Source organism: Pseudonaja textilis, chromosome 1 (genome assembly GCF_049901715.1).
Source record: "Pseudonaja textilis isolate UNSWEBS1 chromosome 1, rPseTex1.2, whole genome shotgun sequence".
Classification (NCBI taxonomy): Eukaryota; Metazoa; Chordata; class Lepidosauria; order Squamata; family Elapidae; genus Pseudonaja; species Pseudonaja textilis.
Window position 1 is genome coordinate 308,593,313 of NC_141990.1, and position 20,979 is coordinate 308,614,291.

Consider the following 20,979-nt stretch of genomic DNA (forward strand, 5'->3'; position numbering starts at 1 on the left):
GCATCCAATTCAATGATTCAGTTTTGTGTTTTTTGCCAACAAAAAAAAAATCAGTACACATTTGCTGGACTTGGGCTCAGTTCCACAACTTACATCCAAGTAGACATCTAAAACCAGGACCCTTATTCTTGAGGTTTGAACCACCTTTTCAAGAGAGGTTGATCTAGATTTCTATGGAGCCTATATAATCCCTGGCAACATGATTAATCGTTAGCAGACAGATGCTCTTGTGTCCAGTTTTTCTTGCATCCCAAAGCTTGAGTTTCAGTGAAAAGTGCCCAGAGATTGTTGAGACGATTGGGATAGTAGCTTTCAGAGTAGTAGTTTTCAGCTGTGACCACTTTAAGAGTTATGGACTTCAACTCCCAGAATTCCCCAGCCATTACTGGAGGAATTAAGGAGCCTCGGTGAGCAGTGGTTAGAGTGCACAACTGCAAGCTACTCCTACTGCAATTTGGCAGATCGAATATCATCAGGCTCAAGGTTGACTCAGCCTTCCATCCTTCCAAGATGGGTAAAATGAGGACCCAGATTGTTGGGGGCAATATGCTGACTCCATAAGCAGCTTTGAGAGAGCTGTAAAGCACTATAAAGTGGTATATAAGTCTAAGTACTATTGTGTTGGCTGGGGGATTCTGGGAATTTAAGTTCTTATCAGCTGGGGAATTCTTCAGTTGAAATCCACACATCTTAAACGTGATCAAAGTTGAGAAGCGCTGTTTGAGAGTAACAAGTTGATAATATAAAACCCAATTGGGTATCCACCAGGATTATAATGCAAATCAGGGTGAGCTAACAGAGGTACAATGCTGGCTGGAAATGATAGAGGATGTGGTCTAGTTCAGGGGTCTTCAACCTTAGCAACTTTAAGAATTCTAGGAATTGAAGTTCACAAGTCTTAAAGTTACCAAGGTTGGAGACTCTGGTCTAGTTCGTGCCTTCCGTCCCTGTCCTATTGTTCCCATTTATTCGTACCTATTTCTTGTATTCTTATTCATGTTTATACTTATACCTATTATCTTGTAAGCTATTGACAAATCAAATAAATAAATAACACCAGATTGGAAAAGGCTGGAACAAGTCTCAATTCTCACGAAGTGGTTAAGTCTTCAACAGCATATGCCAAAGATGATTTCCTTGTTGTCACATGACTACTTCTATAGTAGAGATATTAAATTTTTTACTAGCATTGATGATATTACGTCGTTTGGGCAATGAAACATCTGCAAGAAAACAAAATTTAAAGAGCGCCAAGGATCCCTCATTAACAAATGTTAAATTTGAACTTTTAAAATAAGACTTACACGGCCAAAATGTAAGTAATTGTTCTTTTTCGTTTTGGATTAATCATATCATTTAATTTTGTTTAGATTGGCTTTGTTTCGGTTTTGAAGGGGGCGGTAGCACAGCTTCATTTTTTGGTGGGGGGAAGAAGAAAAGCTCATTGGTTACCATAGCAACATTGCTTCCTGGTTAACTGAGAGGAGGGAGAGCGAGACGCATTCCCTCGCCCCGCCCGGAATGATAGACTATCGACTGTGGGACGCTCTTTATCCTCCAGCCTCTCTAGGCGTGGGCGGGTGGATGGAGGCCCGGGTGGGAGGGAAGTAGGGAGGCAATCGCTATAATGATCCCCACTTGAGAGGGCGTTCTAGTCCAACTCGCCTTCTCGCTCACCGTAGCTAGTGGGAGGCCGCCACCGGAGCTGAGCTATGCGATTGATTGGTTCAGGAAGTGCTCAGGCCATGCGCACTAAGTTGGGCCTGGAACTGGATTGGGGCTTGAGGCGGGGACGACCCTCCCGGGTTCTTAAAGGGCCAGCGCTCGGGAAGGAGGCTGCAGCAGCTACAAGATGGTAAGTTCCCAAGACCTCTTGCCGTGGAATCGCGATTCGTTTTTTTTTTTTAATTTAGGGTTTGGGTCTTCATCTTTCCTTTATTCCCGCGCTTCTTGCGATTATTTAAATCTAAAGAAATAGCCCTCTCCTATTGAATGGAGAACGAGATCCCCCCCCCTCCCCTCTAACAACAAATTCAGCTAAATTGAATGCAGTGAGCTTGTTTGTTACAAGTAGAAAGGTATATTGTGGCTTGTAAGCAACGTACGGGTTCCCCAAAGCTTTGCCTAAATATTTGAAAAGGGTTAAGGCGATGAATTCCAGTTACGGGGAAGAGCCACCAATTTTCGGATTGATGCTTCTTTTTAATGAAATTATCTCCCAATTTTCCTTCGCGCCAGAAGGAAGGGGGGCAGTTTAGTTTTGCTACTCTGTGCCGCCGCCTCACAGGAAAAAAAAAATCAATGGTTCTTGCAAAAGTAGGACTAAATTGCAATTTTCTTGCCCCATTTTGCAGTTCTCTTTCTAGCACAAGCGATCATTTCTTTCCGTCTATAGAGTTTTATTTCCCTCCTCCTCTCCCACCATCAAAATAAATGGCTAGGATTTGTGGTCCAGCACATCTGGGAGGTCCAACCTTGGGGAAAACGGATACTTTCCCTCTAGTCCAGTTTATCCCAACCTCAACCTGGCTGGGGAAATTCTGGGAGTTGAAGTCTACCCCTCTCTTTTTCCGAGATTGAGAAATAGTCTAGACTCTAGCCTCTTAACAGCCCATACTCTTCATCTCATCAACCCTTTCATGAAGTTTCAGATTGTTCTTTGACCCTCGAGTATTTAATAAATACTAGTATAACTAATAGTAAATAGTAATAGAATAATAGTAAAATGAATAGAAATAATAATGGATTGCCTTATTGAACCATGAGGGTTGGTACCATATTGACCGCTTTGGCATAACTTGCTCTAGGAAAAGCCCCTTCAAATATTTTAAATTTATGCTCACAGAGAAATAATTGCATTAAATTTGCACTTGACATTTTTTTCAAGATTTGATGAAGAAGTGGAGACATGAGTGGCTTAAATTTCAGGAATGATTGTGGCACATTTATAGGCCTGTTTGTGTACTTCGACACTCACTGGGGAAAATGTCCATGAGGTTCAACTTGAACTTTATCCTCTAATAAGATGTGTTTCCTAAAAATTCCTGAAAGGAGAACTGTAATCCATGAGAATTGCTCTAGAGATCTTGCAACTGACTGACTTGTGTAGGGGGAAAATGCCAATTGGTTTTAGTATATGTAACTCTCGAAGGAGTTGGCAAAATCTGATGTTATAGTACCTAAATGTTCCTTGTTAAGCAGGTGGCGGCAGCATCTAGCCAACCTTGACTGATTAGTTCTTGGGTGAGAAATCATCTAAAAATCTCAGGATGTTAGACTGGAAAATAATTTTAAAAAAAACTATAGAAGAAGGCTGTACCAAAAACCCCAAATAAACTGATCTGAATTGATGTCCATGGATTTACTAGGAGTTAATTTGAAGGTTTTATTATTTTATTATTGCTCTTTAGAATATATAATTTGAAGAGCTAATGTTTTTTCCTTACTTGTGTTAAACCATATGTCTGAATATTCTTATTTTCTTTTGTAAAAGTAATTGTATTACTGCTTATTGTTCTGGTCCAAAAAGTATGGTAATTTTCTATCTATAGCCAATGTTGATAGAAATAGCTTGTGTACATTGCAAGGAGAGATTGGTCTGAATGGCCTTGGGGCTCTTCATTGCCTTTCTCTTCAAATCCACTCCCTTGTGTTGCTGCAACTTCTAATTCCTAACTACAAATATTGCTTAATATTGAAGAATTTGACTTATCTCTTTGTGTGCTCAGAAGCTGTTGGTGAAACTTTAGCCTAACTGAAAAAACAAGACTTTTGTAATCCCAAGCTGTCTATTTGTGAGAGATTTTAAGACGTTGTTATGAAGAAATACAGCACATGCCTGTGTTTCTAAACCCATCAGATATAGTCAGCATCTTCTTCCTGCCCCTACCTAGGAATTATGCGCTTTGAAGCAACTTTTCTTAGATGTTATATTTCCTCAAAAATGCATTTTAATGCATTATATGCTTTGGAGGAATAGATGTAAGGTAAACAAAAAAACAGTTCTTATCCAAAACATTTTGCTATCTTTTGCAAAGGGAGAGGAGGAAAGGTCAATAAATTAATCTTCCTCCAATCCTGTGGTTTTTATACTGGCTCCTGCTATAGCACAGGACTGATACCAAATCTCTAAACAGAAAGATACAGAAGATGAAGACCTCTGAATCCATTTTATTCTTTTTCCTTGGCAACAGGATTGCGATATTCTGTTCTTATGCTCAAGGACTCCTTGCAGGCTCAGAACCTTATGTTATAAGCAAATGTTTTTTTAAATAGTTGGTTTGCATATCATAACAAATGCCTGAAAGTCAATCTGTTTGGGGAATTCATTTGTGGCTTTTCTGACTTAATGTATGGTAATTGTGTGCAATTGTAACTGCCAGGATATATTTTCATTCAGCATTCATACGGTGAGTATTGTAAGCATCCAGTAAAATGGATTGCAGGTTGGGTTTATGAGCAAGAGGTTGTTTTTAAAAGAAATGTCATATCTATTCTGATTTATTTGTGTAATATAGAATGACGAATATCTGTGTTACATATTCTGGAGAGAGAGAGAAGTTCGCTGATAATGGGCTTTAGCATGAGCCCCAAAGTTTGAAAGAATAAAGCTTTGGTCCCCTTGACCAATTCAATTGGATCCTGCAATATTATCCTGGGACGCATATATTTGCCTTCATTTGCAATATCTGTTTTGAATCATTTTGCCAGCTAGTTCCTGAATAAAAACATCTGAATCACTTTAGCACCCTAGTCTAGCATCTATCCAGCATATCAATGTTGGACAACCAGGTGCAGGAGTTTTCTTCTTTTAGAACCAGGTGCATATGAGAAATTCAAAGCTCAACATAAACACATGGACTAATGTTTTCTTAATGTTGAAAATCATGCTGCCTTGGTAACTGGAAGTAATATATAGCAGTTATGACTAATAACTACTATTTTTCATAAATTGTCTAGTTTCCTTTTATAATTGGTCCTTATTGCTGCATTTTTAGAAATTTTGTAGCTTAATTGCCCATTTTGTGAAAACGCATAGCTTTTTTATATTGGACATGGGAACCTCCAATTTATTTATTGCAGAGTGAAAAAAGACCTGGGTTTGCTTAGCTGTCTGAATTAGTAACACATGCATTAGTTATATTGGATCAAAGAGACTTGAGTGTTGGCTTCCTTCCTGGGATGGATCACCTTGCCTACTGCAATGCTAGATCTGTGAAGTCCACAATTTGCTCTTGGCTGGCTTCAATCTGTATTAAGTCATGGTTTTTTTAACCATACATTTCCGACTAAACAGTCACTACAGAGACATTCTAGCCAAAACCAAAGTAACATTATGGCTATGTAAAATATGTGAACATACCCAAGAATTACTACTAGGTCCTTGCAGAAGTAAATCGCATTGAACTCAATAGGATGTATTTTCTCAGAAGTGTATTTAGCACTGCTGCCCATATTGAACTCTGATAATAAGCTGTGCGTTGGGAGATGCTGCCATGGAGTACTAGGAATAGTCAATTGTAAGTATTGTCTATATATATGTGGACCCCCCCCAAAATCAAAATAATAAAAAGGCAAGTTCCAGAAGGCATAATGGTCAGGAAAGCAACCTGAGAGAGACAGAATGGGAAAGTTAGGGAATTGGAATCATGTACAATCAATTGAGAATAGTTTTTATAAGTATAGTAAGATTAGTTTCAGCTGGATGTGAGGATAGTGCATTCTGTTACATACTTTACAAAACAAGCAAATGAAGGATTTGAAGAAGGAAAGAAAGAATGAAAGAAAGAAAAGTAGCATGGTAGAGATTTTTGGATGGCAGAGAGCAGAGGAAATGCCAGGTGGAATTATTTGAACAAGTTAGAAACCTTTCAACAGCAAGGATGATCGAAGAGGTGGCCACAGGCAGGAAAAGTATTGGATACCTGAACGAGTCAATTTGTTAAGGCACCAGGCTAGGAAGCAGGAGGCCGAGTTTACACTATAAACAAACAAAATGTTGCCCAGCAAGCTTGCAAGCATAGTCAGAGGCAAGGGATGCTGGAATTCTTAATTCAACAACACCTGAACGACCTTGTGTTCTCCACCCTGGAATGTAGGAATAGAGATACAACGAGCAAGTCCATCAAAGATTTTGAGGGAAGAAAAGGATAAGTATTCTTTCTCTAGTTATAGCACTGAGTATGTATCCTCTGATTGCCTGAAGCTTGATTTCTTTGATAGTTGTGCAGGAAAACAAAGAAAGTGAAAATGTGAATAGCCAGACATCCTCAACTCAGGTCCTTCCAAATAGGCTGGACTACAGCAACCCCCAGCAAGCCTCCATCGTATATGCTGAAAGGATTTGGTAATGGGGTCTTGAAATCTTCTCCCTACATTCCAAATAAAAGGGAACTAAACTTATCTGGAGAGCAGCAGACTAGGAAACCGCAACATTTGCCCTCATGGATACTGTACTACATTCTCATTATGTGTTTTTTTCTCCTTCAAAATACTTGCTATTCTCCAGATATTGCCTGATTTTTTTTTATATGCATTGCATCTCCAGCAGTTGAGAGGATTGGAATGATATCTATGGCTGGAATAAAGAGTCCTTTTGTTCATCTGTGCCTTTTCTCTTTCACTCCCTGCCCCTCTTCTTTTTAGAGTGAATCCCTAGTGGTTTGTGATGTTGCTGAAGACCTTATAGAGAAGCTGAGAAAATTTCGTTTTCGTAAAGACACGAACAATGCAGCCATTATCAGTAAGCTGAAAGGGAGGGCTCACAACACTCATAAAGGAATAATACAGTCTCATGTTCTCTTCTCTGGCGGACATTAACTTGGATTTTTGTTTCTGAACATGTGTGTGTGTGTGTGTGCGCTTTTAGATTTGCTTCCAATACTTAATAGCTTTTTTAAAATGTGTGTATACACACACACACACACAAGTTTTAAAAAGCCATTAAGTCTTTGAAGCAAATCTAGGACCATTTGGTTGTACAGGTTTGTCCTATTTTGAGTTAGTTTGAGTACATTGTTGAGTACAGTGTACTTTTCTGCAAACAAAATCACATAAAATCCACATTTCTTGTGTTGCATTTCCATTGTTTGAGTTGCATTTGAATTACATGTACAGTCTGCATTGCAAAATTCCAAAGAATGCAGGCTTTGGCATTCAAGTAGGTTAATTGTGTTTGGCATCCAGTGGGGAATGTGAAACTTCTGTTGGCTTCAGGACCACATCAGCTTTATGCTATCAAAGGCCATATTCCAAAGTTGGCCAGATTCAAAGCCTGTTTTCAGAAGGGATTTCAGAAGTTTATTAAGATGGTGATGCAGATGTTTTTAGCATTTGTGAATGGCAATGGTTCGATTAACAAAATGCACAAAACCTAAGCCAAATTACATAAACAGGAGTTAATGCAGAAACAATAACATATTGCCTTTGTTTGCTTGAGGGCTGTACTACATTAGATGTGACACACAAAGACCATTTAGATACTAGATTTTTAAAAAATCCCATCATTATTTTTATAAATAAGGCAATGTACACATCTCCTTTTTATTTCAATGTAGATAGGACCAGGATCCTTTGGGGAGCAGTGGAGAAATTTAAGCCTTGAATCTTTATGGGTTTTAACTAATGAATGGTTCAATAAATCTGGGTCTCAACTTCCCTGGAAACATGCTGAGAGCCACAAATTAGGTGAACATGGACCAGACACAGTGCTCCTTTGGCTAAATTTGATGTGTGAACTAGCCTGCTTGTGATAAAAGTACAGCCTGATGACTACAGGTAGTCCTCAACTTATGACCACAAATGAGCCCAAAATGTATGTTGCTAAGTGAGAAATTTGTTGTGAGTTTTGCCCCACTTCATGATTTTCCTTGCCACACTTGTTAAGTGAATCACTGTGGTTGTTGAGTTAGTAACACTGTTGTTGAGTTAATCTGGTTTTCCCATTGACTTTGCTTATCAGAAGGTAGCAAAAGGTGATCACTTGATCCCGGGACACTGCAAACGTCATAACTGTGAGTCAGTTGTCAAGGATCCAAATGTAAATCCCATGACCATGGGGATCTGCAACGGTCATAAATGTGAAAAATGGTCATACGTCACTTTTCAGTGCTGTTGTAACTTTGAATGGTCCCTAAGTGAACTATTGTAAGTTAAGGGCTACCTGTATTTGGAAATACTTTGTCTAATGGTCTTGTTGCATTCAGTTCAGGTGAAAGAAAAAAGCAACCAGTTAAAAAAAGGCATCTAAGTGAATGACAATAGTTTTTTCTTCCCAGATAGCATAATTTAAATTAACTTTTTTTGTCTCCTTCTTTTTATTTGTATAGTGAAGATTGACAAAGAGAAACAGCTGGTGGTTCTGGATGAAGAACACGAGGTATGTCTGAGTAAGAGGCAGAAGTAGCTTTTTGCTTTGCCAAGCTTAAATATACAAACATTTTGGTTTTTTGCTAAACATGGTCTCAATAGGTACATTATCTATTTATATATGTATCCAGCCAAAGAAAAATACAGGATATTCTTGTGCTAAACTAAGAGGTCATCATAATCTGTTTTTTAAAGTGCTGGCATTGACTATACAGTTTTAAAATGAATGAAGGCTATAATAAATGAAGTTGTTGTTGTGACTCCTACAGGGCATATCTCCAGATGAACTAAAAGATGAACTTCCAGAAAGACAACCTCGATATCCTTTATCAGTGCTCAAAGTAATGTTTTGGTACATAGAAACAAGACCCTGCTGTTATTTGTTGGTGCCTGAGCCAATAAGCTTATGTTGTGCTTCTTGGCATAGAGGTTAAAGAAGGTATGCAGAGCTTTCTTAGAAACTCATTTCTGGCATAAGTGTCTAGGAACGGAAGGGATTTATAGTAGGTGAAAGAGCTTTATTTCCATACTGGGTTCATGCATTGCTCCAAACAAGAGGCTTTAGCTTAGTGTGTATGTCAACCGAGCCAGCTGTGGAATATTCTACAAACCACACTTAAGTTCCCTAGTTTCCTTACCTTTAGAACACATTCATTGTCTATAGCTACAAGTACCAGCATGATGATGGGCGAGTCTCTTACCCGCTCTGCTTTATCTTCTCAAGTCCGGTTGGTAAGTTAAACTCTAGTGAACTAATTGTGCAAACTGTCTTCAGTGAAAATGCAACTTCAAGTTGTTATGCAGATAGTCCCTAGCATTCCCAATTCGTCTAAATACCATCCAGGGATCATATTAGATTCTTTTTTTATTCTTGTAAAATTTTGGAATCCTTGCAAGAGGTCTTATGAGATCTTGTAGAAGAATATCAGCATCTCAAACTCTAAGTAAGAAGTTGAAAACTGTACAAGTTGGAGAGGACTGCAACGTTGTATTGTGGCAGATGGCCCTTCACTAATCCATAATGGCTTTTGTTTAGTTTGGTTTAATATATTTTATAAAGCAAGTAGTTGTTGTTGTCATGGGTTTAGTATGTGAGAACCTTTATAAATAAAACAATAGCTTAACACCATGTGGCATTTGCAGTAGCCAAATAATACACATATATTATGATGTCATAGCGGAAATATAATTTTGCATCATTTATATTATGACATCATGATGCACATTCTGATTTACAAGACAATATGTGAACGCTGAGTGTGTATTATCTTAAGGGCTTGTATGCCAAATAAACACCGTGGGTGAACACTGAATCTCTGTGTATGAATGTTAAGTGTTAATATACCAAATTGTCTCACTTGTTTAAGATATATTTCCTCAAATCTTAAATTACCATCTCTTCAGCACAGGGCTAATAATGGCCTGCTGTAATGAAAATAATAAAAATCACTCAGTAATGTGTGTAAACTTTTAAAGTGCTTTTTAGAACATTCAGTGGATGCTTATTATATGTTCCCAATCTGACAAGCTGGTATAGACTGTGGAACATATGTTCTGTGTTGAGTACTTTTGGTGTATATGAATAGAATTGGCAGCTGATGTCTTCAGTAAATATCTTTTTACTGGCTTAAAGAAGATAGTGAAATAAGTAAATGGTTGATCAGATTTCATGTTCAATACGTGTGTAGAGAGCTAGGCAACCTGGTGTCCTCCTATAGCCCCTGCTAGAAAATGATTATGGAAGTCATAACCCCAAACATCTCTAGAACGTGAAGTTGTGGATTTTGGTTTCTTTTATAAGCATGTATGAAAACATCTATAGAATGCTTTTCAACCTTCAAGCATTATCTTCAATATACAAAAATAAAAATATCAGCCCTTAAACTAAAGCATTCTTAATCAACGTTCCTTAAGGTTTAAACCCCCAGACTAAGGATGCTGCTATAGAAAAAGTTCTGTCCTGGTGCCCACCGATAGAGTGCTTGTAATAGTTTTAGATAAAGACTGTGGATTATAGGCATATTCAGGGAGCAAAAGGCAGCCTGGCCCTTTCAATATTTTCAAGCACTTCTTTTAACAAATAACCATTGCTACTGCTAACTGAATCTTTCTTGGTATGCACAATTTTCTAATTAATTTTTCTCCAAGCTGATGTTTTTGAGATGTGTTGGAAGACTTCAACCCCTCCTAGTTTCTAGCCAGTCTATTGTGAGAATTGGGCTGATACATCTGGAAATCATTAGATTGGGGAAGTTGTTAATGTTAATTTTAAAGCAGTAAGCAGGATAAGGAAAAGGTCAGTTGTTTCTTGCATATCCAATAAGGACTGAGGACTAAATAGACTGACTAATGTGGTTTTATTTGTCTCTGCTTGCCTTCCTCCCTTTTTACAATTACAGGGTGTAAGCCTGAGCAACAGATGATGTACGCTGGCAGCAAAAATAAGTTAGTACAAACAGCAGAACTCACAAAGGTAAAACTGAAGCAGTTGTTGTGATGCATTTGTTGTGAAGTTGATGTTCCCTCTTGGCTCCCTAAAGAGCCTGTCAATTCAAACTCTGATATTTGCAGGATGTGCATAATCTGGTACTTACCAAAATTAGATCTCAAGAGAAAGCTGGACTTTGTAGCACGTACTACATAACTTTTCCAGAATTGCTATTCTCTGGGAGGGGTTCACATACAGCTCTATGCTCAGTGGAGATTTGGCTAGTGAATGTTGACTTTAACTGTGGAAATTGATACTTTATTTGGCTTCCTGGAGCCATAGGTGGCAAATAATGGCTCCGGGATGCAAGTAGCCCAATGTATCGTCCTTGGAGTGCTCTTTGAGCATAAGGTTGAGAAACATTGATCTGGAGAATAGATAAATCACAAAATAACTACAATTGCTGCATTCACCCTTCCTTCCTAGCTGTATGTTTCTTTTTCTGCTTCAGGAATCTGGTGTATCCCAACAGGGCCTTTGTGGGCAATTTAGTGCATCCCTTCTTTGTTGGGCCATTGCTCCTTCAAGAGGCTGATGCACATCCAAAGTACAGTATTTTTGAGCACCAGGTTTCAGTGAAGAACTGGGCCACTTTATACTGCACTTTCATACAGTTGACTTTCCTCTTTTTTCCATTCCTAACTGGTGAGCTTCAGAAGTAGTCTTAGGCTTTAAGCCACAGGTGATCTTTGCATGACTCAGTGTTCTCCCTAGTAATAATTAATACATCCGTACACAGGAAAACACTAAAATGCTGGGGAGGAGGTTTCGATGTAGATTCCTCCTTGATCTGCTCTCCAAGGAAAGAATGGATTTCTATCATATATCATTTACCTGCAACTGAAAAGATTCTGTCTTGATCTTGAGTATCCTGTCACTGTGGAAAATAAGTCTTAAGATAGTACTGTAGCTTGATCTGTTGATACACTGTTTTAAAGGCCCCAAACTGAATGGCAATATTTTTTTTTAAAGACATTCAACTTTTGCAGTTTCTAGGTCAAGGATAGATGATTGTGTGTTCGTTCCTGGACAAATTTATCTGCATCAATAGTAATAGATTTCTAAAAAAAACATTAAATTAAAAATACATTATATAATATCTTTTCTTATTCCCTTTTGGACTAGATGTCATTTTGGCTTAGCACATACAGCACGCTAAACCATAATGTAATTAGTTTAGCTTTGGCTTAGTGGATTGTATCAACATAGTCAACTGTGGTTTATCCTTTTAACCATGTCTTGATGTACTTGCTGGAGCTATTTTTATTTCTGGTTTTTCCCCAGGTATTTGAAATTAGGAATACAGAAGATCTCACTGAGGAATGGCTTCAGGAGAAGCTCGGCTACTTCCACTAAAAGAAGGATTAAGCATTCCGTCCAGTTCAAAGTGGAACCAGACATGACTCCTGCTTTCTAAACCTAACAAGAATGCACTGTACTTATAGTTGTTTCCTGCAATGTTTGTATGTATGTACATATATATGTATATATTTGTCTGTGCAAAATTTATATACATGAGGGGAAGAACTGTCTCCTGCTTAACCAAACTTTGCCCAGGATTATTCCTTTCCTTCTAATTGTTTAAAAGGGAACAATTTCCTTCCTGCAGGGATATTTTTTTTCTTTTTACACTTACATGACTAATATTTCTATCTGGACTTATCAGAACTGGTAATTGTTTACAGCTCTGGGGCAGAATCTCCAAAGCAGGGCTGTCAAACTCCTGGCCTGAAGGCTGGATGCGTCATGCACTGGCCATGCTCACGCCCAGTTTAGCAAAGGAGGAAAAAGTCCTTGTACGTCACATGACACCACCATGATGACATGAGTTTGACACACCTGCTCCAAAGGGACACATTGTGCACTATCCCTTGTTTGTATCAGTGGACCTGTGTACTCGGTCAAGCAGTCTGGAAACTTACAGCGGATTTCCCCTCCCCCCTTTGAGCTACAAGTGCATCTTTTAATAGAAGCTAGATATTACTAATTAATAACTGGACCTAATAGTATGTGAAAATAACACTGAATTCAGTGGAATGAAAACATTTGAATTGGGCCCAATTTATTTTAGGATAGATACTTTAGTATGGTTCCTAACTTTTCCAGATAGGGCTTTTCTTTTCTCTTAAAACCCCCCCAATTATTTTGAACCTTACATTTCCACTTTGGATCAAAGGTTTAACACTATTTTTGTGTATGTAAAGGATAGCATTTTTACTAATCAAATAGAAAGTAGATTTAAGCAACCTCCTAAGGGCTTGGTCACATACTGTAGTGGACTTCCATTCCAAAAGTCTTTATATGTAGATCTATTAATATAAAAGTCTTGACTTTTCTGGAATTTTTATGCAAGCACTTCTCAATCTGTGTGCCTTTAAAAAAAATCTATCAAATGATTGTAAGAAAGTCTTACACTGCCATTTTTTTAACAAAAATATTAAATTTGATACAGGTTAACTTTGTCTAAGACGTTATTAGCAGCGTCTGATAGCTTAATCTCTCTTTCCATTAACTTCAGCTGTAGGTGCATATACTCTGATTTACACTGCTATGATTTAAGGCAAAATGCTCTGCCTGGCTAAAAAAAGAAAATTAAAAGTCAACACATATTCTGAAGTATGTCCACCACATCTCAGCATTCTGTCCCTCAATAGACAGGGCTGTGTGCGCGCGCCTGGATTCTTACAAATGCAGGGGAGGAAAGAAGTAATCTATAGCGTGCAGAATTTGGCTTCTTTAACTACCTTAGTTTCCTTTTTGTACTTTAAAAATATGTAGCCAATGCCTTCTCCGAAGCCAGAGGAATATCCATTGCAATGCATGGGGGAGAGCAGTGTCTTGGTGTCATGCTTAACATTGTGCACTTCTCCTTGACTGGACCTTGATAATAACATATACAGATCAAAGAATCCCATCCTCTTTGATCAGCAACTTGAATTACTTAGCTGCAAAACTTGATTCTGCCTTCAATAGATGATGTGGCCAATAAATTGGCAGTATAGTTTTTAGAGACAGACAGGTGAGGCCTTTCCTGTTTATTGTTGTTATGGTTTACCTAGGAATGAGATTCCTAAGACCAGGGGTAGCCAAATGTGAACTGACAAAGGAGCAGAAATATACGTTGTTCCCCAAACTGATAGTTAGTTGATCAAATTCTACATGGCTTTGTCTCGGCATGGTGCATTATACGTGGATTATAACTGCAGCATTCCAAAATCTCAACATATCCTAGGTCAGGGGGTGCCAAACTGGTGGCCCATGGGCCAGATGTATTATATGCAGGCTATGCCTGTCCCAGTTCCACAAAGGGAAAAAAATGTGATACATCACGTGATGTCAACATAATGCCCCGAGTTTGGCACCCGTATCCTAGGTCATCTAGTTGGGCAAAATGTCAGATTCTGTATACCAAATCTGATACCAGTTGGCATTAAAGGGATTATAACTCTGGTAATATGATTTCTTGATACGATTCTTGGAAGCATTTTTTCCCCAAATACTTTCAAGCTTCCAAGAATTTCTCATTACCAGAAGAAAGGAAGAAGTAGTAGCGTTTACATTTTAGTAGATCAATTCTTGTTCACTTCAGATAAACCATGCGTTGATTGGGTTATGCCTTTTTGGCATATGAGTGGGTTGCCTAATTCGGCAAGCTGCTTACTTGCATAGAATTTGGCTGGTCGTTTTAAAGAGGACAGTTATTACAGATAGGCAAAACTGCTGTGCTTAAAATAACATGTTGAGGTAGACCATTATTAAATGACATAAAAAATATTAGCGGTCTTTTTTTCTTTCTTTAATGGGTGTCTTCTGTCTTTGTTAGTAGGAAAATATAATCTATTTTGGGCATTTCTTTTTATTTTAATATAATTTTAAACAGACACTTCCCATTCTCTTCTTAAGGAGAGGGAGAACTGTGGACTGGGATTGAGAGAACCATCAATATAAATATACTTTTAAAAAATACACAAATAGTTTAGGATTTTTCTAGAGACTTACCCTGCAAATAAGCCTTCAGAAAGGCACACTTTAATAGTATTTCTATTACTTGATAGGATTTATTAAAGACCTTTTCTGAAGCTACTCTGAGCTCCTTGGATATGCATTCATCATATAAACAGTTATTGCTATTGAAGACTTGGAACTGAGGTTCTAGTTTCTTGGGAATTTGTGAAAGTGACTATAAATACCTAAAGTAAAACTTGTATTCTTTGAGAAAGTAAAAACCCAGATTTTTATGTCATGAACGCTATATTGGAAGAATACATTTAATGCTGATAACCCTTCCAATGAATCATGTCTTTGGGAGCCCTCTTTAAATGATTTTGCAATGGATCATTTAGGCTCTGGTCTAATTGTTTCATCTTGAATGGCATTACAATGAACTGCAGCTGGTTATCCCTAAACTATTAACAGAGTACAAATAGTACAGAGGTTGTTTTTCATGGATATTGGGGGAGCAGATTTGTTCTTTGGCTGAAGGAGGATATACATAGAAATCCTTTAGGTACCAAATATGTCTGAAGATTTTTTTGTGCTTATTTGGCTTCTTTACCACTTTTTTGTTAGTTTTATTTAAACCAGTGTTTTTTCTAGGAATATTTTTTCTTATGCAACTGACTGCAGTCCTTCATCTAAGGTTATAATCCTTGGATGCTCTTAATTTGAATGTTTTTTTCTCCCTTTTATTAGAGTAGACTCTCAGTCAGCTCAAGAACTGTACTGAGCTTTTTGTGAATCATACTCCAGAGTTAGTGAAGTTTGGTTCAGTTTTGAGTAAGTGTCAAGAGTTTTAAGAAGTAAATTGTATATCACCCATTTTGCCAGTTAAATTCTCCAGAAAGCAGAAAAGGGGGAAGATTATTCAGTCTTGAAGTGCTGCTAAAAAAAAATGGTTGGTGTGCCCACTGGTATATGGTGTTCCTGGACCATATTTGTGGCCCTCTGGTGTAGGATAAAATGGAGGGTGAAGAGAGTCTGGAAAATGAATTATCTGTCAGAAGTATTTAAAAATTAGAAATACTGTTCAGTTGTCTGAAAAGTTTGGCAAGTTTGGCAAGAAAAACAACCGTAGCTGAGCACTCCTTGGAATTATGTTTGGTTAAAGTCAGTGAAGGAAACTGCAGGCTTGATATTAGGTTTAAAGAGATTGAGTCTAAGCTCCACAATTTGGAAGCTCTTGTCTTTTCTAAGCAATTGCTTGTCCCTACTCTGCCACAATATTTCATTCTGTGATGTCTTTGGGGCGGTATGATGTGAACTATAGTTATTCCTGAATGGAATTCTGTTAGCAGCCTTGAAACACATCTTTAGCTAATATGAGAGGTTTTTTGCCTGCTCCCCTTCCTCTCTATTTGGATCTGAAGGAGCAACATGTGAAGAGTTTCCATCAAAACACGTAGCTGTAACAACTTTTTGAATACTAACTTGATTAAATCAAATCTTCATATGGATGTTTTAATAAGCTGATAAAAAGTAATAATACAGTGGGATGATAAATTTCTAACAATGGTTCCATTTCTGGTCTTTTTCTGGTAGTATTTCTCATAAATCTTTTATAGATTAGAATTGTCAGTATTTCAAAATGAGGCCAAATACTTGGTTTTGAATTTTTCCCCTCAAGCCTTTTCACATATTACATATACATAACACATGTTTGTTGTAGCATGTGAACAACAGTAAGAACCTAGCAAAAGGGAAGAATTACAGAATACATGTGCTTTTAATATTCACATTGCAATTATATGAATCAATTGTATGAATGTATTCCCCTTTTCCTGTAAAAGCTTGTTTGAACTTAAGAAATCATATTGTTATGCTTTATTGATAGTGCAGTATGCACTGGATAAAATGTGAAACTGGCATTTGTGAATCTGTTAACAGTCAGCATGTGGGATTTAATTCATTCTTCTCTGTTTCCAGATGTGTTGAGTGGCACCAGAGTAGGGAAAGTTGATCTAAGTCAGGGGTGTCAAACTTAAGAACTGTGGGCCGCATCCAGCCCATGTGGTGCTTAGATTTGGCATGTGGGGCTATCCTTGAAACAGCAAAGGACTGACTCCGGTAGAGTCTCTACCAGTGAAACCAGAGCTCTGGAGGGCCGCATGTGGTTCTCCCAAGCTCCATTTTTGCTGGCAGAGGGTTGCAGGAGGCTGTCGCATCAGACAATGGACCTCGGAAGCCCGTTTTCGCTGGCAGAGCGCTCAGGCCATCATAGGCGCCGACATAAGTGATGTCGAGCTGGCCACGCCAACCTTGGCCACGCCCACCCCAGCCCCATGAAGTCAAACACAACCCTGATGCGGCCCTCAATGAAATCAAGTTTGACACCCCTGATTTAGTGAATAGACATGGCTGGTTATGTGCACCGATGAATGTTTTTCTCCCTCAATGATGGAAGGCTATGTTCTTGTGTAAAACATGTGAAAAGGCTTTCATAGCTTGCAGGGTTTTTTTTAAAAAAAAGAATCAGTCTACTAATAAAAATGGTTAGATTGCTAAAGTCCTGGTAGTTGTGCACTATTTTATATGTTGATATCAGATCAGTACTATATGAAACGTCACTTAGGGAAGTTCATACCTAATTTGGGGACAGTAATTTGATGTGCACATTGTAAATGTACAAAACTGCAAAGCTATGAGAAAGGATCATTGAGGATGAAGATGAACCAAGCCAATTATAGCTCACTTGCCATCTCCTCTAGTTGTACCTGAAAAGTATGAGCTGTAGTATCCATAGTTCAGACTTCCTTGACACAACCTTCCTTTTGGGCTTTTGGCATAGAATTCTGCAATGCTAAGTATCTTAGCTAGTATATAGTTATTGGAAATTCAAGGACTTATAGTCTGGATTCATCAGGAGGATGCCAGCTGGGTAGGCCATTAGTTCTAATTCAATATATTGCCAACTCTGCCCATAATCTAGAGTTCGATCCTGAGGGGCTCAAGGTTGACTCAGCCTTCCATCTTTCCAAGGTCAGTAAAATCACCCGGATTGTTGGGGTCAATATGCTGACATTGTACACCTTCTTGAAAGTGGTGTAAAGGATTGGGAACAGTATGTAAGTTTATTGCTATTGCTAGTATCTGATAGAATAACCTACCCCAGTTGGCACCCTTCTGATATATCCAGACTCTATGTCCTTGAATTTCCAACAGGTATAATTCATTTTTCTGAACTAGCTAAGACTCTTGGAATTCTATCCCCAGCACATCTGGAGGGTGCCATGTTGGAGAAGATTGATGTGCATTGATCGGTAGAATACCAGTCTTTTCTAGCCAATCTGAAAAAGGCTGCAGATTGAACCAAAGACCACTCTTGCTTCACTCAACTCTCCTCTCCAAATTTGCAAATTATTAGTGAGGATATTGGTCTCTTTGTAATAATATATTACCAAGTATTGACTTAATATAATTAAACATTTCTATTGCTGAAAAGTTGTTCTGTATAACAGCAACAGTATTTTATAAAAAGGAAAATGTACCCAGATATTGAATGACAACTGGAACATGTACTTTTATTGTTCACTGAACTGATTAACTGACTGGAAAAGTCCTGACATTTCTGTGAAACTGTTCAGCTTGACAGGTGTTGTAGTGATTGGGGTATTTTTAATGTTCTGCTTAGTTGATTTTGCATGTTTTTTAAAATCATTTTCTTTTTGTTTGGCAAAGCATGGAGCTTGTATTGGTATCAATGAGCATACAATGTTAATAAAACCTGTCAAACTCTCTGTCTTCTATTTTTAATGTGTTAGAATAAGCTTAAAGCTGGGAAAACCACAAAGGTCCCCTGGCAAAAGGAATATATAACCTTTGAACAAGAGCTCTTCCTATCCAGGATCTCCCCTTTGACAATAAATTGATTGGACTGTTTAACATAAAATAACAGGATGGGATGCCTACCCAGTTTGGGATATGCATAATTAGCTTCTGGAAGCTATCATCTGCTTTTACTGAATACAAATTGCCATTTTCTCCTAACCAAAACATTGAAGGAAGTATTTGTAAAAGAAAAAGACAGGTGTTCAAGTCTGCAGAACTAATCTGTCTGGCCAGAATATTAGTTTTTCACTTGCAATAGTCCTGGTTGTATATCAGGCTTCAGATAACAGATAATCAGAGTTGGAAGTAACATTGTAGGTCATCTAGTCCAACCCGCCGCCCAAGCAGGAGACCCTACACCATTTCTGACAAATGGCAGTCCAACTTCTTGAAGGTCTCAAGAGATGACCCTCCCACAACTTCTGAGGGGAAGCTGTTCCATTGGTTGATTGTTCTCACTGTCAGAAAGTTTCTCCTTACTCCCAAGTTGAATCTCTCCTTGTTCAGTTTCCATCCATTATTCCTTGTCTGGCCTTCGGGTGCTTTAGAAAATAGTTTGACCCCTTTCTCTCTGTGGCAGCCCCTCAAATATTGGAAGACTGCTATCACGTCTCCCCTGGTCCTTCTCTTCACTGGACTAGCCATGCCCAGTTCTTTAACCGTTTTTCATATGTTTTAGTCTCCAGTCATCTTGGTTTCTCTTCTCTGTACTTTTTCTAGAGTCTCTACCTCTTTTTTATAATGTGATCAACACTGGATGCAGTACTCCAGGTGTGGTCTTACTAAGGCTTTATAGAATGGTATTAGTACCGCACTTGATCTCGATTGTATCCCTCTGTTAATGCAACTTAGGATTGCATTAGCTTTTTTGGCTGCTGCTGCATACTGCTAGCTTATATTTAGCTGCTTGTCCATTAAGATTCCAAGATCCCACTTATTTGTACATGCTCAGGAGAAAATGTTATGGAGATTTCAGGCATTGAATATAGGCTTTTAAAGAAGTTCTAGGACAAATCAGACTCATCTGTATTCTGATCTGGGGGTGATACTCAATGTTTTGACTTATAAGTGGGTGATGGGAATTCAGGGATGTGAATACCAGATTTGGGAAGATCTGAGCTCCACACAGTGATGTAGCTGGAGATCAACATTCACCGTAACTAACCCAGAAAGACATCTTGTGAGATATAGTGGCATATTCCTTTGAAAACTTCAGCATATTTTTTCATAGTGTGGAAAATCTAGAAAATAAAACAAGCTTGTATTTCCAGAGTTGTGTTGTTTACCTGAGTAAGTATATTCTGTGCAATTTTGAGGGCTTCATCTTAAGAAATCTTGTGGAAATGCAGTATCTCATTGTTTACAGACATAATCGACATCATGAAATTATTGGTCACTGGATGTGGTCATCAACAAATCTAAAGAACAGATAAGTCCAAAGAAACCAAATGGGTCTTTTATGATCTTCCTTGGAACACTTGGGTGAACACAATAAATAGGAAATCTGGGAAATCACCTCTAATATGTTTTAAGTAATAAATGCTTTTGCATGCATGCAAACCATCTTCCCACCCCCTTCAGATTTCCTGTACCAGAAGCTGATCTCAAAATAATTGATACCGGGAAATATCACTGATTCAGAAAAAAAACTTGAAATCAACTTTCCAGAAGGTAATCTTTCTCCACTCTCAAAAACCTTATATTTGTGGCAGGTGCCTGATGGGCATATCCTACTTCAATTCCTGTTCCTTGTGTGATGAAAAATTGCTGGCACACACTCACTCCAACCAAGACCTGGATGACGGAGAATCTCTACAGACTTTTAGTTATATAATTTAGGATGAACACCCTTTGAATGGTGTGGGAATAGGAATGGATTTTCGGAGAAAAAAACTGCACACTACAGGAACCAGGAGCACTACTCAGGTAACCCTGATGATACAGATAAACCTCCCAAGTGCTTCAACAACCCTCTAAAACAGACGTCTCCAAACTTGGCAACTTTTAAGACTTCTGGACTTCAACGCGCAGAATTCTCCAGCCAGCTATCTGGGAGTTGAAGTCCACAAGTCTTAAAGTTGCCAAGCTTGGGGACCCCCGTTCTAAAAGGATGCAAATGACCAGCTGTATGCAAATAATATAAATCCTTTCATTCCCCACTATCCTATCAAAGCTGAAGAAGCTTCTTGGGCGAGAAGCGAAACATCTTGAAAAGAAAAAACGAAGTCCAGTTGCCTCCTGAAAAAAGCACCTTTGGGACAACCATGACCTGGATGACTGAGAATCTCTACAGACATTCT

The 20,979-nt window shown here is 38.3% G+C and overlaps 1 protein-coding gene across 1 annotated transcript; it reads left to right on the forward strand.

Annotated features, from left to right (window-relative positions):
• Nucleotides 1-1,734: 1,734 nt before the first annotated feature.
• Nucleotides 1,735-13,447, forward strand: GMFB (glia maturation factor beta). Its single transcript, XM_026698720.2, has 7 exons — nucleotides 1,735-1,855; nucleotides 6,646-6,742; nucleotides 8,328-8,377; nucleotides 8,637-8,686; nucleotides 9,017-9,099; nucleotides 10,767-10,840; nucleotides 12,140-13,447. Exons 1-7 carry the CDS (start codon nucleotides 1,853-1,855, stop codon nucleotides 12,209-12,211), a joined length of 429 nt encoding a protein of 142 aa, XP_026554505.1. The 5' UTR covers nucleotides 1,735-1,852; the 3' UTR covers nucleotides 12,212-13,447.
• Nucleotides 13,448-20,979: the final 7,532 nt, after the last annotated feature.

Coding starts and splice junctions, on each gene's coding strand:
- GMFB (XM_026698720.2), top strand. Junction 6,743..8,327: donor GAACAATGCAGCCATTATCA/GTAAGCTGAAAG, acceptor TTATTTGTATAG/TGAAGATTGACAAAGAGAAA. Junction 8,687..9,016: donor CTTCCAGAAAGACAACCTCG/ATATCCTTTATC, acceptor CCTTTAGAACAC/ATTCATTGTCTATAGCTACA.